This window comes from Lucilia sericata, unplaced genomic scaffold, assembly GCF_015586225.1.
Source record: "Lucilia sericata isolate MDLA Ls3-8-SP2 unplaced genomic scaffold, ASM1558622v1 Contig000491F_arrow, whole genome shotgun sequence".
Classification (NCBI taxonomy): Eukaryota; Metazoa; Arthropoda; class Insecta; order Diptera; family Calliphoridae; genus Lucilia; species Lucilia sericata.
The window spans coordinates 169917-192437 of record NW_023994505.1 but is presented as its reverse complement, the minus strand read 5'-3'; the positions used below and the strand labels follow the sequence as shown (position 1 = coordinate 192437).

Below are 22521 nucleotides of genomic sequence, written 5' to 3'. Positions count from 1 at the left end.
CTATAGACTAGACTATAGACTAGACTATAGACTAGACTATAGACTAGACTATAGACTAGACTATAGACTAGACTATATACTAGACTATAGACTAGACTATAGACTAGACTATAGACTAGACTATAGACTAGACTATAGACTAGACTATAGACTAGACTATAGACTAGACTATAGACTAGACTATAGACTAGACTATAGACTAGACTATAGACTAGACTATAGACTAGACTATAGACTAGACTATAGACTAGACTATAGACTATAGACTAGACTATAGACTAGACTATAGACTAGACTATATACTAGACTATAGACTAGACTATAGACTAGACTATAGACTAGACTATAGACTATAGACTAGACTATAGACTAGACTATAGACTAGACTATAGACTAGACTATAGACTAGACTATAGACTAGACTATAGACTAGACTATAGACTAGACTATAGACTAGACTATAGACTAGACTATAGACTAGACTATAGACTAGACTATAGACTAGACTATAGACTAGACTATAGACTAGCTAGATAGACTATAGACTAGACTATAGACTAGACTATAGACTAGACTATATACTAGACTATAGACTAGACTATAGACTAGACTATGACTAGACTATAGACTAGACATAATGACTAGACTATAGACTAGAATATATACTATAGACTAGCTAGAATAATATACTAGACTATAGATTAGACTATAGACTAGATTATAGACTAGACTATAGACTAACTATAGACTGGACTAGACTATAGACTAGACTATGGACTTGACTATAGACTAGATTATAGACTAGACTATAGACTAGACTATAGACTAGACTATAGACTAGACTATAGACTAGACTATAGACTAGACTATAGACTAGACATAACTAGACTATAGACTAGACTATAGACTAGACTATAGACTAGACTATAGACTAGACTATAGACTAGACTATAGACTAGACTATAGACTAGACTATAGACTAGACTATAGACTAGACTATAGACTAGACTATAGACTAGACTATAGACTAGACTATAGACTAGACTATAGACTAGACTATAGACTAGACTATAGACTAGACTATAGACTAGACTATAGACTAGACTATAGACTAGACTATAGACTAGCCTATAGACTAGACTATAGACTAGACTATAGACTATATAGACTAGACTATAGACTAGACTATAGACTAGACTATAGACTAGACTAGACTATAGACTATACTATGGACTTGACTATAGACTAGACTATAGACTATACTATAGACTTGACTATAGACTAGACTATGGACTTGACTATTTACTAGATTATGGACATGTCTATTTACTAGATTATTCACTAAACTATTGACTAGACTATGGACTAGACTATAGACTAGACTATAGACTAGACTATAGACTAGACTATAGACTAGACTATAGACTATACTATAGACTAGACTATAGACTAGACTATAGACTAGACTATAGACTAGACTATAGACTAGACTATAGACTAGACTATAGACTAGACTATAGACTAGACTATAGACTAGACTATAGACTAGACTATAGACTAGACTATAGACTAGACTATAGACTAGACTATAGACTAGACTATAGACTAGACTATAGACTAGACTATAGACTAGACTATAGACTAGACTATAGACTAGACTATAGACTAGACTATAGACTAGACTATAGACTAGACTATAGACTAGACTATAGACTAGACTATAGACTAGACTATAGACTAGACTATAGACTAGACTATAGACTAGACTATAGACTAGACTATAGACTAGACTATAGACTAGACTATAGACTAGACTATATACATTAGACTTTTCATTGCTATTCATAACATATTTATAAGTTCTTTTGTTGTTAATAAAACTCTGTTGTTTTTGTTTTCTAAAATATTATTTTTTTATTTATTTTGTATAAAGACTATATAATTTTTTTAGTTAAATTTACTGGTATTAATGATTATAATAAACACTAAAGAAATATAATTAATATTTATACAAACATACAGACATAATTTGTTACATACAAACACATTTATATTCTCACAGGAGTAATATTTACAGAAGAATATTTTTTTAAACATATTTTCATTAAACAATTACAAAACATGCCTATTTTTTTCTTTAAATTATTTTATAAAATGTTTAATTAATTTTATTTAGACTTAAAAACTAAGATCACAAAATAATTTATTAACAATACTGCTGCCATTATAAACATTTTACTAAAAGTTTATAAGCAATTATTTTCGTTTTTTTTTTACAATTAAATATATTTATTTTGCATGTTTTTACAAACATACAATATTATTAAATATTATTGTTATTTTAAATTTGAAAAAAATAACAATTAATTACGGCACTTGTTCTAATTAAAAAAAAAGAAAAATTCTTAAAAGAAATCAAAAATTACACTAATTTATAAAAGAAATATTAAAATATTTTAGTAAAAAAAAAGAATTGTGAGGCCCGCCCCTTTTATATAGGCAGGGTTTCATCTTAAATCATACTACCAAACATACGTTTACCACGTGTTAGGACCAGACTAACGACCATAACGGTCAATAGAAAGAAGACTAAACTTAAAAATGTTGTTATAACACGACATCTTTGGCGGAATTTCTTTTCTTTTTCCATTTTTATGCGCAATTGTTCGGCACGGGGCAGATCTAAGGTAAAATCGGATTCGGGACGTGAAGAGGGCTAAAAAGATAACAAAAAATATATATGTTATTAAAATTATATAATTAAAAAAAATTTATTAATATTATAGCTGCTTATGTTTACATTGACATTGATGATGTTTGTCAAAGTTCATCATAACGTTTCTCTCTATATTTTTTTTTATATAGGTCTTTTTATATTGCGTTTTATATGGTTTATTATTATTAATTAATGTAAATTTATTTTATAAAACTGAACTTGAATTTTTAGTTAATAGATTTGTTTTGCCCATTTCTGTGGGTTTTTTTTTCTTTGGGGACTTGCTGCATTATTTATATAATATTTGACAGAGGGCCAATAAAAAAATTAATTTTGATATATTGTTTTAAATGCTTTTCGCTAGACATTTCGGTTAATTTCTTGAATTTTATAAATATTTATTAAGTATTTGAAAACTACCTTGGTTTAAGCAGTCATTAACGGTTTAGTTCTAATTAATTTTACAGTTGCGAGCGGAAGAAATGAAACTCTTGATCAAATGACTTTATATACTAGAGTATAGGCTAGATTTGAATGAATTGACTATGGACTAGACTATAGACTAGACTATAGACTAGACTATAGACTAGACTATAGGCTAGACTATGACTAGACTATAGACTAGACTATAGACTAGACTATAGACTAGACTATAGACTAGACTATAGACTAGACTATAGACTAGACTATAGACTAGACTATAAGACTAGACTATAGACTAGACTATAGACTAGACTATAGACTAGACTATAGGCTAGACTATGACTAGACTATAGACTAGACTATAGACTAGACTATAGACTAGACTATAGACTAGACTATGACTAGACTATAGACTAGACTATAGACTAGACTATAGACTAGACTATAGACTAGACTATAGACTAGACTATAGACTAGACTATAGACTAGACTATAGACTAGACTATAGACTAGACTATAGACTAGACTATAGACTAGACTATAGACTAGACTATAGACTAGACTATAGACTAGACTATAGACTAGACTATAGACTAGACTATAGACTAGACTATAGACTAGACTATAGACTAGACTATAGACTAGACTATAGACTAGACTATAGACTAGACTATAGACTAGACTATAGACTAGACTATAGACTAGACTATAGACTAGACTATAGACTAGACTATAGACTAGACTATAGACTAGACTATAGACTAGACTATAGACTAGACTATAGACTAGACTATAGACTAGACTATAGACTAGACTAGACTCGACTATAGACTAGACTATAGACTAGACTATAGACTAGACTATAGACTAGACTATAGACTAGACTATAGACTAGACTATAGACTAGACTATATACTAGACTATAGACTTGACTATAGACTAGACTATAGACTTGACTATAGACTAGACTATCGACTAGACTATAGACTTGACTATAGACTAGACTATTGACTAGACTATAGATTAGACTATAGACTAGACTATAGACTAGAATATAGGCTAGACTATAGACTAGACTATAGACTAGACTATAGACTAGACTATAGGCTAGACTATAGACTAGACTATAGACTAGACTATAGACTAGACTATAGACTAGACTATAGACTAGACTATAGACTAGACTATAGACTAGGCTATAGACTAGACTATAGACTAGACTATAGACTAGACTATAGACTAGACTATAGACTAGACTATAGACTAGACTATAGACTAGACTAGACTAGACTATAGTGTAGACTATTGACTAGATTATAAACTTGACTATAGACTACATTATAGATTAGATTATAAACTAGACTATAGACTACAAAAAACTTAATAAATATTAACAAAATTCACTACAATTATTAAAATTTTTGCCTATTTGCAAAACATCAAAACTTTAACCCCCAGCTGTGTTGAGAGAAAAAAACCCAAAGTAGTTAAAGAATCTTACGAGTACTTTAAACCCATTAGACGTATAGTAATTCATTACTTCAACTTTAATTAACTTTAATAATAAAAGAAATAATAATTCATATGTTATTAATGAAAACATAAATCATATTTAAAAATTATAACATAGTTTATTAAGTGAACAATGTACCGAAACATTGACCATCAAGAAATTTACATATAAATGAACTGATAATTCTATTAAGAGGTGTTTTAAAAGATCTATACATACTATGTACAATAAAACAATATGTAAATTATTTGAAAGCGAAAGTCAAAACTTAAGCCCAATATAATTTGACTATTAAATAATATTGTTTATTTTTTTCAATGAATACAATTGCTAAGATCTTTAAGAGTTTTTAAGAAAGAAGGCGTAACTGTTATAGTTTCTTAGATTAATATACTTATAACATTTTCAAGTTTATTTATTAAGTCAATATAAACTTTATTAAATTCGTTATTAAGACGTTTATTTAGATCCACACATTCCTAAATAGTACAATTTGCATTTGTTGGCATTTAAATGGTCCCATTTTCAATCGTCGGCCTATCAATAGTCCCAATTTCAATCGTTGACCTTTGAATAGTTGCATTTTCTATCACTAGTACTTTAAATACATACATATGTACATTTCTATTAGTTTCTGGTACTTTAAATAGTTCCATTTTCAATCGCCGGCCTTTCAACAGTCCCATTTTTAATCATCGGCCATTTAATAGTCTCATTTTCAATTATTGACCTTTAAATAGTTCCACTTTCTATCGCTGGTACTTAGAATAGATCTATTTTCAATCGTCGGCCTTCTAATAGTCCCATTTTCTATCGCTGGAACTTTAAATATATTAATTTTCAGGAGTCGGACTTTGAATAATCCCATTTTCAATCGTTGACCTTTAAATTGTACTATTTCTACCGCTGGTTCTTTAAATAGATCCATTTTCAATCGCCGACCTTTAAATAGTTCCAGTAAGATCTTATACGGTTCAAAATTTTGTTTTTTCTTTGTAGGGTATCATATAGGCGATCTTAACCGTCTATGACCCTTTAAAATAATTGCAATACAAGTAAATTATTGTTGAAAATACACAATAATAAAACAATTACACGGTGTACCTGACCTACTCCTCATTTTTAGATGGCGAACCCATAAATATTCCGTAAATATTAAAAAACAACAACAAAAAATAAAATATTGCCTCTTAATTCATTCATTCATATGTTTTTTTTAACTGGCAACGGACAGTAAACTTCAGCAAAATTAAAACAATTTAATGTTTTTGTTATTGTTGTTATTCCTCTTTTAAGGTGTTCATTATTTTTATCACATTCGTCACTGTTGTGCGTTTTTTTTTTGTTTTGTTTTTACCATAACCTTGAAAATTGTTTTACTCCAAAAAAAAAACAAAAATAAAAACAAAACAACTTTGTTATCGCCAACATATCATTATCAACACCTTGTTGTTGTTGTAGAGGAGTTTATGTTGATCTTTTTGTTGTCATTTGGAAGCACTCCCCCCAAATGCAGTTGTTTTGTTTTTGTTATTATTTGCTTACCTTTAATTCAAACACTTCTTCTATGTTATTGTTGTTGTTGTTATTGTTTATTACATTTATTACGGTTTTCTCTGTAAACATTGTTGTCTGTTGGATGGATCTTTTTAACTCTTTTTTTCTTTTGTTTTAATTTTGCTTTTAATTGATTTTCTTTTTTATCGTATTTTTTTGTTTTCTGTTTAGTTTGGAAGTTAGTTAAACTAGTATTTTCACTTTCTATTTTAAGTTGTTTAAAGACAAATAAAGAAAAGAAAATAACAATAACATTACAAAATGTTTTAAATCTTAAGTGTTACCGACTGTCCGTGTACATTTAAAAGAAAACTATGTGTCAGGGATGGAAAATTCAGTACTATAGTACCTTTGCAACTCCCATGACATATTTGGTACTTTTTCTATCTTATAATAATGTTAAATAGTCGCATAGTCTAAATTCTAGTCTATAGTGTAATCTAGTATATATTCTAGCCTAGTCCATAGGTCTAGTGTAGAGTGTATTCTAAAGCCTAGTCTATAGTCTAGAGATAGTTTAGTCTATAGTCTAGTTTATAGTCTAGTCTATAATATAGTCAATAGTATAGTCTATAGAGTAGTCTATAGCGTAGTCTAGTCTATAGTCTAGTCTATAGGCTAGTCTATAGTCTAGTCTATAGTCTAGTCTATAGTCTAGTCTATAGTCTAGTCTATAGTCTAGTCTATAGTCTAGTCTATAGTCTAGTCTATAGTCTAGTCTATAGTCTAGTCTATAGTCTAGTCTATAGTCTAGTCTATAGTCTAGTCTATAGTCTAGTCTATAGTCTAGTCTATAGTCTAGTCTATAGTCTAGTCTATAGTCTAGTCTATAGTCTAGTCTATAGTCTAGTCTATAGTCTAGTCTATAGTCTAGTCTATAGTCTAGTCTATAGTCTAGTCTATAGTCTAGTCTATAGTCTAGTCTATAGTCTAGTCTATAGTCTAGTCTATAGTCTAGTCTATAGTCTAGTCTATAGTCTAGTCTAGTCTAGTCTATAGTCTAGTCTAGTCTAGTCTATAGTCTAGTCTATAGTCTAGTCTAGTCTAGTCTAGTCTAGTCTATAGTCTAGTCTATAGTCTAGTCTAGTCTATAGTCTAGTCTATAGTCTAGTCTATAGTCTAGTCTATAGTCTAGTCTATAGTCTAGTCTATAGTCTAGTCTATAGTCTAGTCTATAGTCTAGTCTATAGTCTAGTCTATAGTCTAGTCTATAGTCTAGTCTATAGTCTAGTCTATAGTCTAGTCTATAGTCTAGTCTATAGTCTAGTCTATAGTCTAGTCTATAGTCTAGTCTATAGTCTAGTCTATAGTCTAGTCTATAGTCTAGTCTATAGTCTAGTCTATAGTCTAGTCTATAGTCTAGTCTATAGTCTAGTCTATAGTCTAGTCTATAGTCTAGTCTATAGTCTAGTCTATAGTCTAGTCTATAGTCTAGTCTATAGTCTAGTCTATAGTCTAGTCTATAGTCTAGTCTATAGTCTAGTCTATAGTCTAGTCTATAGTCTAGTCTATAGTCTAGTCTATAGTCTAGTCTATAGTCTAGTCTATAGTCTAGTCTATAGTCTAGTCTATAGTCTAGTCTATAGTCTAGTCTATAGTCTAGTCTATAGTCTAGTCTATAGTCTAGTCTATAGTCTAGTCTATAGTCTAGTCTATAGTCTAGTCTATAGTCTAGTCTATAGTCTAGTCTATAGTCTAGTCTATAGTCTAGTCTATAGTCTAGTCTATAGTCTAGTCTATAGTCTACTCTATAGTCTAGTCTATAGTCTATAGTCTAGTCTATAGTCTAGTCTATAGTCTATCTATAGTCTAATCTATAGTCTAGTCTATAGTCTAGTCTATAGTCTAGTCTATAGTCTAGTCTATAGTATAGTCTATAGTCTAGTTTATAGTCTAGTCTAGTCTATAGTCTAGTCTATAGTATAGTCTATAGTCTAGTCTATATTATAGTAGTCTATACTGTAGTCTTTTGGGAAAATCAATTTAGTGCTTTTTATTCTCAAAAGTACCATTTATGGTATAAGTTTGTATTATTTCCAAATTTCAATTTTCCATCTCTGTTATGTGTCATTTCTTTGGTTTTAAAATTCCTCTTTCCCGCTCAATTGTTGTAATAATGAAGCAGTAAATATTTAACTGGTTTGTTATAGAAGTTTGAAGAGGCAGGTTTGAAAGCAACATGTTGTAACACATGTTAAGTTGCTGTTGTAAATCAATTATCACTTTTATTGAACTTAGTTATGTTTTCTGTTATTGTACTCTATCCAAAATACCTATTTAAAGTTACATTGGCATAATATTTGACGAATTCCGTAAAACCTGATTATATGTATGCTTGAGTCGCTTTCAATATAGTGGGAGTTATTAAGTGTTTGTACAGAGGATAAGAATTTTAAAATTCAATGGAATTCGAAAATTAAAAGAATTTAAAACCCTCTAGATCTTTCCAGACTATTAGACATGGATAGATCGTCTTAGAATCGTAGGCCTACGGTCAATATTTCTACAATGGATATTAAAAGTGAAAAGAATCTGAAATTGTTTTATTCATTTCATGAATTCCTCAAAATTTATGCATATTTTCGAGAATATTAAACTGCATAAATAAATTTTTAAAAAATCTAGATTATTATTTTTTATCAACAAAATATTGCTTTATTAAAAACCCATCATCGATTTCAAGTGATTTATCTTTTTCTGCATAAAATTTGCATTTAAATTTAAAAATAGCAAAAGGCAAAAAGAAAAAAAAAACACAATAATTTTGCATTGTTTTGCGATCATTGAACGTGAATAGTTTTATGAAAAGCATAAAAAATGAAACATTAAATCAAGTCAAACTTTAGATTATGCAAAAGCAAAACAATCAATAACATACAAAATACGTCATTAAAAAGTGTGAAGTTTAGAAAGAATCATAAATATTTATAAAGTTAAAAAAAAAAATACATAAAATTATGCAAAATATTTGAAAGGAACTTGAAATGAACAGACGAAAAGAGTAAACAAAACACCCCCCCGTCTGAATTGTTGATTTTATTTTAAGAAACAAAATTATAGTGTGAAAATTATTTTAAAAAAATCAGTAGTTTATATATTAGATCTGGGACCAAATTAGCGCATAAGTAAAGTTATTGTATGTGTTTTTGCGTGAATTTTAAAATTTTAATTTCGAAAATAGTCTATAGTCTAGTCTATAGTTTAGTCTATTGTCTAGTCTATAGTCTAGTCTATAGTCTAGTATATAGTCTAGTATATAGTCTAGTCTATAGTGTAGTCTATAGTCTAGTCTATTGTCTAGTCTATAGTCTAGTCTATAGTCTAGTCTATAGTCTAGTCTATAGTCTAGTCTATAGTCTAGTCTATAGTCTAGTCTATAGTCTAGTCTATAGTCTAGTCTATAGTCTAGTCTATAGTCTAGTCTATAGTCTAGTCTATAGTCTAGTCTATAGTCTAGTCTATAGTCTAGTCTATAGTCTAGTCTATAGTCTAGTCAATAGTCTAGTCTATAGTCTAGTCTATAGTCTAGTCTATAGTCTAGTCTATAGTCTAGTCTATAGTATAGTCTATAGTCTAGTCTATAGTCTAGTCTATAGTCTAGTCTATAGTCTAGTCTATAGTCTAGTCTATAGTCTAGTCTATAGTCTAGTCTATAGTCTAGTCTATAGTCTAGTCTATAGTTAAGTCTATAGTCTAGTCTATAGTCTAGTCTATAGTCTAGTCTAGTCTAGTCTATAGTCTAGTCTATAGTCTAGTCTATAGTCTAGTCTATAGTCTAGTCTTATAAGTCTAGTCTATAGTCTAGTCTATAGTCTAGTGATAGTCTAGTCTATAGTCTAGTCTATAAGTCTATTCTATCGTCTAGTCTATAGTCTAGTCTATAGTCTAGTCTATAGTCTAGTCTATAGTCTAGGTCTATAGTTTTCTAGTCTATAGTCTAGTCTATAGTCTAGTCTATAGTCTAGTCTATAGTCTAGTCTATAGTCTAGTCTATAAGGTTCAGTCTATTAGTCTAGTCTATAGTCTAGTGCTATAGTCTAGTCTATAGTCTAGTCTATAGTCTAGTATAGTCTAGTCTATAGTCTAGTCTATAGGTCTAGTCTATAGTCTAGTCTATAGTCTAGTCTATAGTCTAGTCTATAGTTTAGTCTAGTCTATAGTCTAGTCTATAGTCTAGTCTATAGTCTAGTCTATAGTCTAGTCTATAGTCTAGTCTATAGTCTAGTCTATAGTTAGTCTATAGTCTAGTCATATAGTCTAAGTCTATGAGTCTAGTCTATAGTCTAGTCTATCGTCTAGTCTCTTAAGTCTAGTCTATAGTCTAGTCTATAGTCTAGTCTAGTAGTCTAGTCTATAGTCTAGTCTATAGTCTAGTCTATAGTCTAGTCTATAGTCTAGTCTATAGTCTAGTCTATAGTCTAGTCTATAGTCTAGTCTATAGTCTAGTCTATAGTCTAGTCTATAGTCTAGTCTATAGTCTAGTCTATAGTCTAGTCTATAGTCTAGTCTATAGTCTAGTCTATAGTCTAGTCTATAATCTAGTCTATAGTCTAGTCGATAGTCTAGTCTATAGTCTAGTCTATAGTCTAGTCTAGTCTATAGTCTAGTCTAGTCTAGTCTAGTCTAGTCTAGTCTAGTCTAGTCTAGTCTAGTCTAGTCTAGTCTAGTCTAGTCTAGTCTAGTCTAGTCTAGTCTAGTCTAGTCTAGTCTAGTCTAGTCTAGTCTAGTCTATAGTCTAGTCTATAGTCTAGTCTAGTCTATAGTCTAGTCTATAGTCTAGTCTATAGTCTAGTCTATAGTATAGTCTATAGTCTAGTCTATAGTCTAGTCTATAGTCTAGTCTGTAGTCTAGTCTATAGTCTAGTCTATAGTCTAGTCTATAGTCTAGTCTATAGTCTAGTCTATAGTCTAGTCTATAGTCTAGTCTATAGTCTAGTCTATAGTCTAGTCTATAGTCTAGTCTATAGTCTAGTCTATAGTCTAGTCTATAGTCTAGTGTATAGTCTAGTCTATAGTCTAGTCTATAGTATAGTCTATAGTCTAGTCTATAGTCTAGTCTATAGTCTAGTCTATAGTCTAGTCTATAGTCTAGTCTATAGTCTAGTCTATAGTCTAGTCTATAGTCTAGTCTATAGTCTAGTCTATAGTCTAGTCTATAGTCTAGTCTATAGTCTATAGTCTAGTCTATAGAAACGTATTTTAGTAGAAAAAATAAAAGTACAAGATTAGTTGAATTTTGAAACATTTGTAATAAATCTGCGCCCTTGAATTCTATGAAAAACCATTAAATTTCACAAAAATTACTTAAAATGCAACACCCTATTATTTGAAATAAAAAAACGTCATTTGTAGGCATAATTTGCAATGACATCTTTATTCCATTAAAAGAAACCCCTTGGCTTTTTATCATTGATTGTACATTTTCGCTTTTTTTTTTATTTAAAAAGCATTTAAACGTTCGTTAAAATGCTTTAAAAAGTGTTGAATTTACTAATGTATTATTGATCTTTTATTTAATTTCGATTATCACATGCTTGTCACATAATCATGGGTAAGGTTTTTCAATATGATTGTATTTATTATTATTTATTTTTTTTTTGTTTTTTTTTTTTTTTGGCAACATTAAAATTATTTACTGACCTTGATTATTATGCAAAAATAAAAAAAAACTAAAATAAAATTTTATATAAATTTCACGTTCATGTCAATATGAAAACAAAATTGCAAAATATTTAGCAACAACAAACTAAGAAAAATGTCTACCTAAAGCTTCTTCAATTAAAGTTAGTGTTTCTTATTATCATAGTAATAATTAAAAAATAATATTAAAATGTATAAGAGATTCGAAAAAAAAAATCTTTTTGATATCATTTAACATACACATTAAATTACAACATTTAACACCTTTTATTTTTTCTCATTTGTTGTTTGAATATTTGGGTTTGTTGACTTTACGCACAAGTTTGTGCTAAATAAAGTTTATTTATCAACAAGACATTGACATTTAAACGCTTGTCGGTCGGTGTGAAAAAGGCAACAAATTGTATTCCGCAAGTGATTAATTTCATCAATGATTGCGTAGGTTCTAATTAATTTTAGCAACTATGGAAATAAGATATTTTGAAACTAATTTGTAATTGAAATTTATTTTGTTAATGCAAAAACTGTAATTAGATCATAAATAATGAATAATGTGTGAAGTAATAATAACTACAGCAATAGTTTTTGATTTTAGAAATTTTCGAATTATTTTAAAAAGTTTAAGTTTCGATAATTCACAATTTTTTATAGTATTTAGAGAATTGTAATAATCCGACTTTTTGTTGTAAATTAAAAATCTGATTTTATATTAGAAATTCGAACCTGAACTGCAACTGAACTAGAACTGAACTAGAACTGAACTAGAACTGAACTAGAACTGAACTAGAACTGAAATAGAACTGAACTAGAACTGAACTAGAACTGAACTAGAACTGAACTAGAACTAGAACTGAACTAGAACTGAACTAGAACTGAACTAGAACTGAACTAGAACTGAACTAGAACTGAACTAGAACTGAACTAGAACTGAACTAGAACTGAACTAGAACTGAACTAGAACTGAACTAACTGAACTAGAACTGAACTAGAACTGAACTAGAACTGAACTAGAACTGAACTAGAACTGAACTAGAACTGAACTAGAACTGAACTAGAACTGAACTAGAACTGAACTAGAACTGAACTAGAACTGAACTAGAACTGAACTAGAACTGAACTAGAACTGAACTAGAACTGAACTAGAACTGAACTAGAACTGAACTAGAACTGAACTAGAACTGAACTAGAACTGAACTAGAACTGAACTAGAACTGAACTAGAACTGAACTAGAACTGAACTAGAACTGAACTAGAACTGAACTAGAACTGAACTAGAACTGAACTAGAACTGAACTAGAACTGAACTAGAACTGAACTAGAACTGAACTAGAACTGAACTAGAACTGAACTAGAACTGAACTAGAACTGAACTAGAACTGAACTAGAACTGAACTAGAACTGAACTAGAACTGAACTAGAACTGAACTAGAACTGAACTAGAACTGAACTAGAACTGAACTAGAACTGAACTAGAACTGAACTAGAACTGAACTAGAACTGAACTAGAACTGAACTAGAACTGAACTAGAACTGAACTAGAACTGAACTAGAACTGAACTAGAACTGAACTAGAACTGAACTGGAACTGAACTAGAACTAAAACTGTTTTTGAAGGAATTTTTAATCGGGTATTCGATTAACTTCTTTCACAGTCATGAAAAAAATCTGTATTATAAAAGTACTTTTTTTGTGTACACTTCGGTACCATTTTCAAATTTGCAGCTACAGAAAGGTATTAAAATAACGACATAAATCGTTTTTCAATATTTTATACATTAATCATTAGGTATTTATATTATGCTTTATAATTATGACAATAATGCCGCCAACTATAATGGTATATTTTTGTCGGCATTTATTAAGATTTCAAGTACTTTATTAAAATAATAGTACTTTATGTCAAAAAAAAAAAAAAAATAAATGTAAGATTTTCAATAAAATATTTAAATTGTTTTGTTATGAGAGCAATTTTGACAAGTGTTAAAATGTCATAATTATAGCAATAAAATATTTAAATAATACATAATGACAGCAAAAATAAACAAATGTACACATGGATACATACAACAACAACAACTGCCTATTAAATGGCTTTTTAAAAGCTTACAAATTGTATATGTATTTTTTAACAAAAGCTTTACATTGAAGTTTGTTTTATTAAAAATATTTCTAAAATTTCCTTTAAACTCACCATTCTCTCACTTCACTTTAATTTACTTCTATTTTTCTTGACACAATTTCAAATTAATCCTTTCCTTACCACCATAAAACACTAACTAAATTTTGTAGTTTTCCTTAACCAATTTAAGACTCGTAAAACCGCCACCACCCTTTTTTTTTTCCTAATACTCTGTAAATAGTCTACACTTTTAGAAAAAAATCTTATTTATTGTTATTATTGTCTTTATTGTTATTGTAAACAATTTTTATTCCTTTTCATCTCCAGCACAATATTATTAAAATAACAAAAATATGCAAATTTATCTTGATAGTTTTGCAAAATGAAAAAAAGAAACAAATAAATAAATAGCCAAAGTGTGGCAATAATTTTGGACAAAAAAGAAAAATTGCAAATTGTATTGATTGTTTATTTTGCTTTTGTTGTTTTATTTACTCTATTAGAAGGGTACATAGTTTACACAAATTTATAAAATAGTTTTGGTTTTGGCCATGTGCTGATAATGATTTGGACATTTGCAAACTTAGTCAACCAACCACCACCCACTTTTTTAAAGTGTATTAGTTGGTTATGTTAGTAGTTGTTAGTATAATCTATGTTTTAAATAATAAAACTCTAGGATTACAAATAGATTATTGTGGAAATGTATAGAAATAACAAATTTAATATGTTTTTTTTATGAGTTAAAAGGAGTTGAATTAAGTTAAGTAGCTATAACGTGGGTAGTTTTAAAATTAAATAAAAATAAAGTAATAAACATTTTTAAAATTATTGCGAATAATCGATTTAAAAGCCTTAGAAGTAGAACAGAACTAGAACATATCTAGAAAAGAACTAAAACAGAACTAGATCAGAGCTGGAACTAGAACAGAACTAGAATACAACTAGAAAAACACTAGAACAGAACTAGAATAGAACTAGGACAGAACTAGAACAGAGCTAGAACAGAACTAGAATAGAACTAGAACAGAACTAGAACAGAACTAGAACAGAACTAGAACAGAACTAGAACAGAACTAGAACAGAACTAGAATAGAACTAGAACTGAAATAGAACAGAAATAGAATAGAACTAGAACAGAACTAGATCAGAACTAGAACAGAGCTAGAACAGAGCTAGAACAGAGCTAGAACAGAACTAGAACAGAACTAGAACAGAACTAGAACAGAACTAGAATAGAACTAGAACAGAACTAGAACAGAACTAGAACAGAACTAGAACAGAACTAGAACAGAACTAGAACAGAACTAGAACAGAACTAGAACAGAACTAGAACAGAACTAGAACAGAACTAGAACAGAACTAGAACAGAACTAGAACAGAACTAGAACAGAACTAGAACAGAACTAGAACAGAACTAGAACAGAACTAGAACAGAACTAGAACAGAACTAGAACAGAACTAGAATAGAACTAGAACAGAACTAGAACAGAACTAGAACAGAACTAGAACAGAACTAGAACAGAACTAGAACAGAACTAGAACAGAACTAGAACAGAACTAGAATAGAACTAGAACAGAAATAAACAGAAATAGAACAGAAATAGAACAGAACTAGAACAGAACTAGAACAGAACTAGAACAGAACTAGAACAGAACTAGAACAGAACTAGAACAGAACTAGAACAGAACTAGAATAGAACTAGAACAGAACTAGAACAGAACTAGAACAGAACTAGAACAGAACTAGAATAGAACTAGAACAGAAATAAAACAGAAATAGAACAGAACTAGAACAGAACTAGAACAGAACTAGAATAGAACTAGAACAGAAATAAAACAGAACTAGAACAGAACTAGAACAGAACTAGAACAGAACTAGAACTAGAACAGAACTAGAACAGAACTAGAACAGAACTAGAACAGAACTAAAACAGAACTAGAACAGAACTAGAACAGAACTAGAACAGAACTAGAACAGAACTAGAACAGAACTAGAACAGAACTAGAACAGAACTAGAACAGAACTAGAACAGAACTAGAACAGAACTAGAACAGAACTAGAACAGAACTAGAACAGAACTAGAACAGAACTAGAACAGAACTAGAACAGAACTAGAACAGAACAGAACTAGAGCTGCGCTGGAACTGGATTGGATTTTGGGAAAAATAAAAAAAAAATATTTTAAGAAAAAAAATTTTTTATTTTCGAATCGAATTTTTAGTAAAAATTAAAATTTTTAAATGTTTTCTCTAAAAATATTATTATTCAATAATATTAACTAATTGTAAAAAAACGATGCTAATTTGTTTCTTTTTTATTAAAAAGTAAATTAATTTTCTTTGTTTTTGTGTAAAAATTCACTAAAGATAATAGAAATTAAAAAAACCAAAACGCAACTGAGGCGGATTTTATTATGTAATTAAAGATAAAACTCAATAAGAAAATTTAAAAAAATAATAAAAAGAAAAACTGTATGTGAACAATTTTCAATGGAGTAAGTCTGTCAGCTTAAATTTTCTTTTAATTTTTTTTCGTGGTTTTCTTTATTTACTAATACAAAAAAAGTAAATAACAATAACCACAACACAACTGAAATGTTGTTTGCGGTTTGCAATTAATAATTTTGTGGCATTAAAGCAAAAATAGCTTAAGTTAGAAATAAGATTCTCGCGAAAAAATTTGTTTTATAAGCTTTATTGTTTTAAGCAATAACTTTTCAACATTTTGTGGAAAAGTCTTGCTTTAAACGACTTAGGTGGTTTAAGTTTTGATACCATAGTGTTATTATTGTCTACAGTGCAGCTATTTGTTGTTAACAATATTTGTAGTTTTTTTGTGAAAAAATGCGTTTAAGATTCATTCATGCATCAATAGAAAATTGTTTTTTATTTTACATCTTCTCTTTTATTTGGTGTTTTTTTGTTTTAATACATAATTGAAAAAAAGAAGAAAAATATTAAATATGAAAGAAAATAACATTAACTACAGCACATTGTCATGGCGGGAAATATAACACGTTTTCAAAGTATAAGATGGACTTTTCTGGGGATTGGTATTATGTTTAGGGTGTTCCAAAAAAAAAATTTACACATTTTACTTTTCAAGAAAAACTAACTTTTTGTAAAATTTAAATTGATTAACCGAATAATTTTATTCGAATAATCGAATAATTTTATTCGAATAAACGAATAATTTTATTCGAATAAACTAATAATTTTATTCGATATAGATTATTCAATTGTTTAATCTATTTTTCGTTAAATTTTATTAAATTATTCGATTAATTTCAACGGTTATGCGAATCAGTTTACTTCATAAGACCAAATTTTTAATCGTTTTGTGTAAAAATTTTAAAATTAGTAAAAAAAATTAAATTAAATATTCGAATAATTTTAATCGATTAATCGAATATTTTTGGATTTTCTAACCAAGTCTTATCTGTTATATTTTTATCGATTAATTGAATGCTTTTGTATATACATACATAATATTGATTTAGTTTGTACTTTCTAAGCCATTACTAATTGTATTCGATTAATTTTAATTTTAATCGATTAACTTTAATCGACAAATCAAATATTCGAGAGATTATTTATAAATTAATCATATATTTTCAACGGTTATGCCAATCAGTTCTGTTGATGAAACCAAATTTTAGCAAAAAAAAAAAAAACAAATCTAATCGATTATTCGAATAATTTTAATCGATTAATCGAAATTTTTGAACAGGATTACAAACAATATTTTTGCTTTAACATTTTAAGACAAGTCTAATTTATTACATGTAAAACTTAAAACGATTAATCGAATAATTTTAATCGATTAACCGAATAATCACATTGTTTTGCAAATAATTTGTATTCATAAATTCTTTTATCTTTTAACGCTATAATTGATAGCTTAGTAGTTTAATATTATACGATTAATCGATTAATTTTAATGGATTATTCGAATAAATATAATCGTTTCAAAAATTATGTATCGATTAATCGGGAAATTTTAATCGATTAACCGAATAATAATTTTTATTCATAATTTTTTGATCTTTCAATGTTATTATTAATCGCTTAGTTGTTTAATATTATTCGAATAATCGGTTAATTTTAATTGATAAATTTAATCGTTTCGAAATTTAATCGAATGTTTTGAACGGGTTAACAACTAATTTGTTCTAATTTGATCTTTTGAAGCAAATCTAATCTATTAGACGTAAAATTTTTATCGATTAATCGAGTAATTTTATTCGATTCGTATTGTTTTGCAAATAATTTTTATTGATAAATTTTAGATCATTTAAAGCTAATTTTAATCGATAATTTTCCATGAATCGGTTAATTTTAATCGATTATTCGAATAAATTTATTCGCTTAATCGAAAAATTAAAACAGTTGTAAATAAAACAATTGTAAATAATTTTATTTGAATATTTAAACACTTAACAATTTTTATTAGATTAATCTAATAATCTTAATCGATTAAAATAATATTTTTGGTTAATTTGAATCGTTAAACTTTTATATAATTTAATCGATTAAATAAAATAATTTTAATAGATTATACGAATTTTAATCGAATAATCTAAAACGATTATTCGAATAAATTAAAAACTTTATAGATTAGAGGATTTTCAAATCGTTTTATGGCATAATTTTTATTTTTTCGAATATTGGAATAATTTTATGCGATTATTCGAATAATTTTATTCGAAGAATATTATTCAAATTATTAAGTTTGCTTAATTTCATTGCAATAAATAAAAACTTTTATCGACTAGAGAATTTTTAGATCGATTAATTTTATTCGATTATTCGAATAACTTTATTCGATTAATTTTTTTTCATTAGATTTCATTTTTGAATATTCGAAAAATTTTATTCGATTATTCGGATAATTTTATTCGAATAATTTTTTCTTCGATTATTCGCTAAAAATTTCACTAAAACTTAAATTTTTTTACAATTTTACAATATAACTATTATTTCAACATTTTTCAATGAATAATTCCACTTGTATTGAGAATAACATTTTCTTCTACTTCTCCGCTTACCCTAATTCGTATAATGGATGAACAGCATTAAGATTTATTATACATTTGTGTTAAATATTTATGTGTTCGTACATTTGTAATACAAATACTTTTAATGACAACAAAAAACCCCAGATTTTTTTCTACATGTGGTTTATATTTGTTTTTTTTCCAACTTTTTTTGTGTTAATTTAATGTTGAACAAAGTTTAAACAAAATAATATACAAAAACAATACACATAAAAATACAAAATAACTTTGTTTAAAAAACTTTTTTTATTTTGTGTAATAATGTTGCTGTTTTCAAACATAAATATTCAACAAAAATATCAGTCAGTAGGTAGTAGAGTCAGAGTTATGCCTGACATTTCAGATATTTGTATTAGAGATTTTTTTCCTATTTGCAAAAGAAAAAAAAAAAAAAAAAAAAAAACTGAACAACATAAGACTAACTCTCATCTCAAAATTTGTTTCGCATGTACGTGCCTGCGTATGCATGCTTGTTAGTCTGTCTGTTGTTACTTCTTTTAGCCACATTTTTGCGGTTTTCTAAAGTTAATTACTTCATTATGAATTTTGTGCAAATTTTGCAACATTTCTCTTCACTTTTCATTTACATATATACCATTTCTATGGTCACACTGTAAAAACAACTAAGTCGTCTAAAGAACACCTTCTGTAATAAATGCTTTCATATTTCACTCTCTAAAGATATTTTTTTCGTAGTCACAATTTGCGACTTAGTCTTTTATTGCTTGTGTTTACAACAATTATTCATTCATATATTCGTCATCATAATTTTTGAGGTTTTGTTTTTTTTTTTATTGTAAGTTGCATCATATTAGTAGGAACAGAGTAATTGTTCATTAGTTAAAAGTTTTGCAAAAACATTTTATTAACAAAATAATTTTTTTTTCTGTTAAAAATTATGATTGTTTTATTACTTTCGGCAAATATGACAATTTGGGTAAATGTTGGAGTTTTTCTTAACCCAGAAACCCCAAAGCTTAATTAAGAAGTTTATGTTTGATAAATAATTAAATTTTTAATTGGTTAAAAGGGATATTCAGACAAATATGAAATAATTGAACAGTTAAATCTAGGGAGAGTGTAGTCTGCTTAGTATATAGTCAAGACATTAAATCAGTCTATAGATGAAACTGCAGATTAGTCTATAGATGCGACTATAGATCAGTGTATAGATCACTCTATAGACCAGACTATAGATCAGTCTATAGACTGACTATAGATTCGTTTATAGACTAGACTACAGATTAGTCTATAGACTAGACTATAGATCAGTCTATAGACTAGACTATAGACTACACTATAGATTAGACTATACACTAAAGTAGACTATAGATCAGTCTATAGACTGGACTATAGATCAGTCTATTTTGAAACTATAGTTCAGTCTATAAAGGAGGCCATACATCAGTCTATAGTGTAGACTATAGATCAGTCTATAGTCGAGACTATAGATCAGTCTATAATGTAGACTATAGATCAGTTTATAGCCGAGACTACAGATAAGTCTATAGTGGAGACAATAGATCAGTCTATAAAGGAAACCATACATCAGTCTATAGTGTAGACTATAGCTCAGTCTATAGTCGAGACTGTAGACCAGTCTATAATGGAGACTATAGATCAGTCAATAGTCGAGACTATAGATCAGTCGATAGTCGAGACTATAGATCAGTCTATAGTCGAGACTATAGATCAGTCTATAGTCGAGACTATAGTTAAGTCTATAGTCGAGACTATAGATCAGTCTATAGTCGAGACTATAGATCAGTCTATAGTCGAGACTATAGATCAGTCTATAGTCGAAACTATAGATCAGTCTATAGTCAAGACTATAGATCAGTCTATAGTCGAGACTATAGATCAGTCTATTGTCGAAACTATAGATCAGTCTATAGTCGAGACTATAGATCAGTCTATAGTCGAGACTATAGATCAGTCTATAGTCAAGACTATAGATCAGTCTATAGTCAAGAATATAGATCAGTCTATAGTCAAGACTATAGATCAGTCTATAGTCAAGACTATAGATCAGTCTATAGTCAAGACTATAGATCAGTCTGTAGTCAAGACTATAGATCAGTCTATAGTCAAGACTATAGATCAGTCTATAGTCAAGACTATAGATCAGTCTATAATGGACACTATAGATCAGTTTATAGCCGAGACTACAGATAAGTCTAATAAAGAAGACCATACATCAATCTATAGTGGAGACTAAAGATCAGTTTATAGTCGAGACCATACATCAATCTATAGTGGAGACTAAAGATCAGTTTATAGTCGAGACTATAGATCAGTTTATAGACGAGACTATAGATAAGTCTGTAGTGGAGACTATAGATCAGTCTATATAGGAGACCATACATCAGTCTATAGTGGAGACTATTGACCAGTTTATAGTCGAGACTATAGCATAGTCAGTTTATAGTCAAGACTATAAACAAATTTCGTCGAAATTTATTTTCCTAACATAATAAATAATTGAAATAATTATTCGAATTTTTATTAACGGTTATTCTTAAAAAAAATATAGTTTTTAAAAAATACCCACTAAAGAAAACAAAACTTGTTTTGGCTCCTGTTATAATATGATTTTGCTTTTAGGATAAGTGACTTGTTTATGTTTGTTTGTTGTTGTTATTATGATTTCAGTCAATGTAATTGAACGTCCTTAAAGGTCATTTCTTAAAACGCAACATCAACGTCATTATTATCTCAAATACCTTTTGCAAAAAAAACATGTGGCACTGGTTTCAAAATAACATTAAAATGTTTGTTGTCATTCTTTAAGATAAAAACAAGTATGAAAGTATAGTCGAGCAAAAACGACTATATGATTCCATACAGCAGCTACAACGATTTCTACAAACATTATAAATACAAATATTATGAGCTTTTGGTATAATTATTAATATTAGATTGCTCATAAAAGCCGAGACCTATAGTTTGATTAATAGCGGGCTTAATCAGCAAAGGATTCTAAACCATTTGTTACACTACAAAGTGGGTGTGAGACAAACATCAGCTGAATCTTATAATACCCTCCCAATGTTAGTGTTTTAGGGAAAGAATGTAGTTTAAAAATTTACCAGTTTTATAGCTTGCCACATAGCTGCAACATACAGTCACTTCTAAAAAGTAGTCTAGTATCTCTTTAACACCATCTTTTAATTAAAAATTAAATAACTGGAGGTTAAATAAAGAATGAATTGTAGGTTTATTTTTTGTTTCTGCCACTTTTGGCAAACATGTTTTTTTCTGTAGGAATTTTTCTTTAAATTTAGTTATTTGTCTCAAGTATCAGGTTGCATTTTGTATTTTTTGGAATTTTGTTTTTCCTTTTGTTTTATCTTTATTTTTTTTTGCTCTGAACATGTCTCAAATTCTTGTTTGAGTAAACATATCTGAATTTTACTTATCATGTTTGTTGTTTTTTCTTTCTTTGTAACTGGTACTTGGTCATATCGGTCGGTATGTTAAGGTCATAGTATTT

The 22521-nt window shown here is 28.6% G+C and overlaps 1 protein-coding gene across 4 annotated transcripts in view; it reads right to left on the bottom strand.

Annotated features, from left to right (window-relative positions):
* Positions 1 to 1904: 1904 nt before the first annotated feature.
* LOC119605493 overlaps positions 1905 to 22521 on the bottom strand; it is a 135531-nt gene continuing 114914 nt past the window's right edge. For all 4 annotated transcript variants that reach the window (XM_037958639.1, XM_037958641.1, XM_037958640.1 and 1 more), the window contains one exon: positions 1905 to 2716. In XM_037958639.1, the coding sequence (XP_037814567.1) occupies positions 2513 to 2716 (204 nt within the window). In that variant the 3' untranslated portion in view covers positions 1905 to 2512. The remainder of the gene's footprint in view (positions 2717 to 22521) is intronic.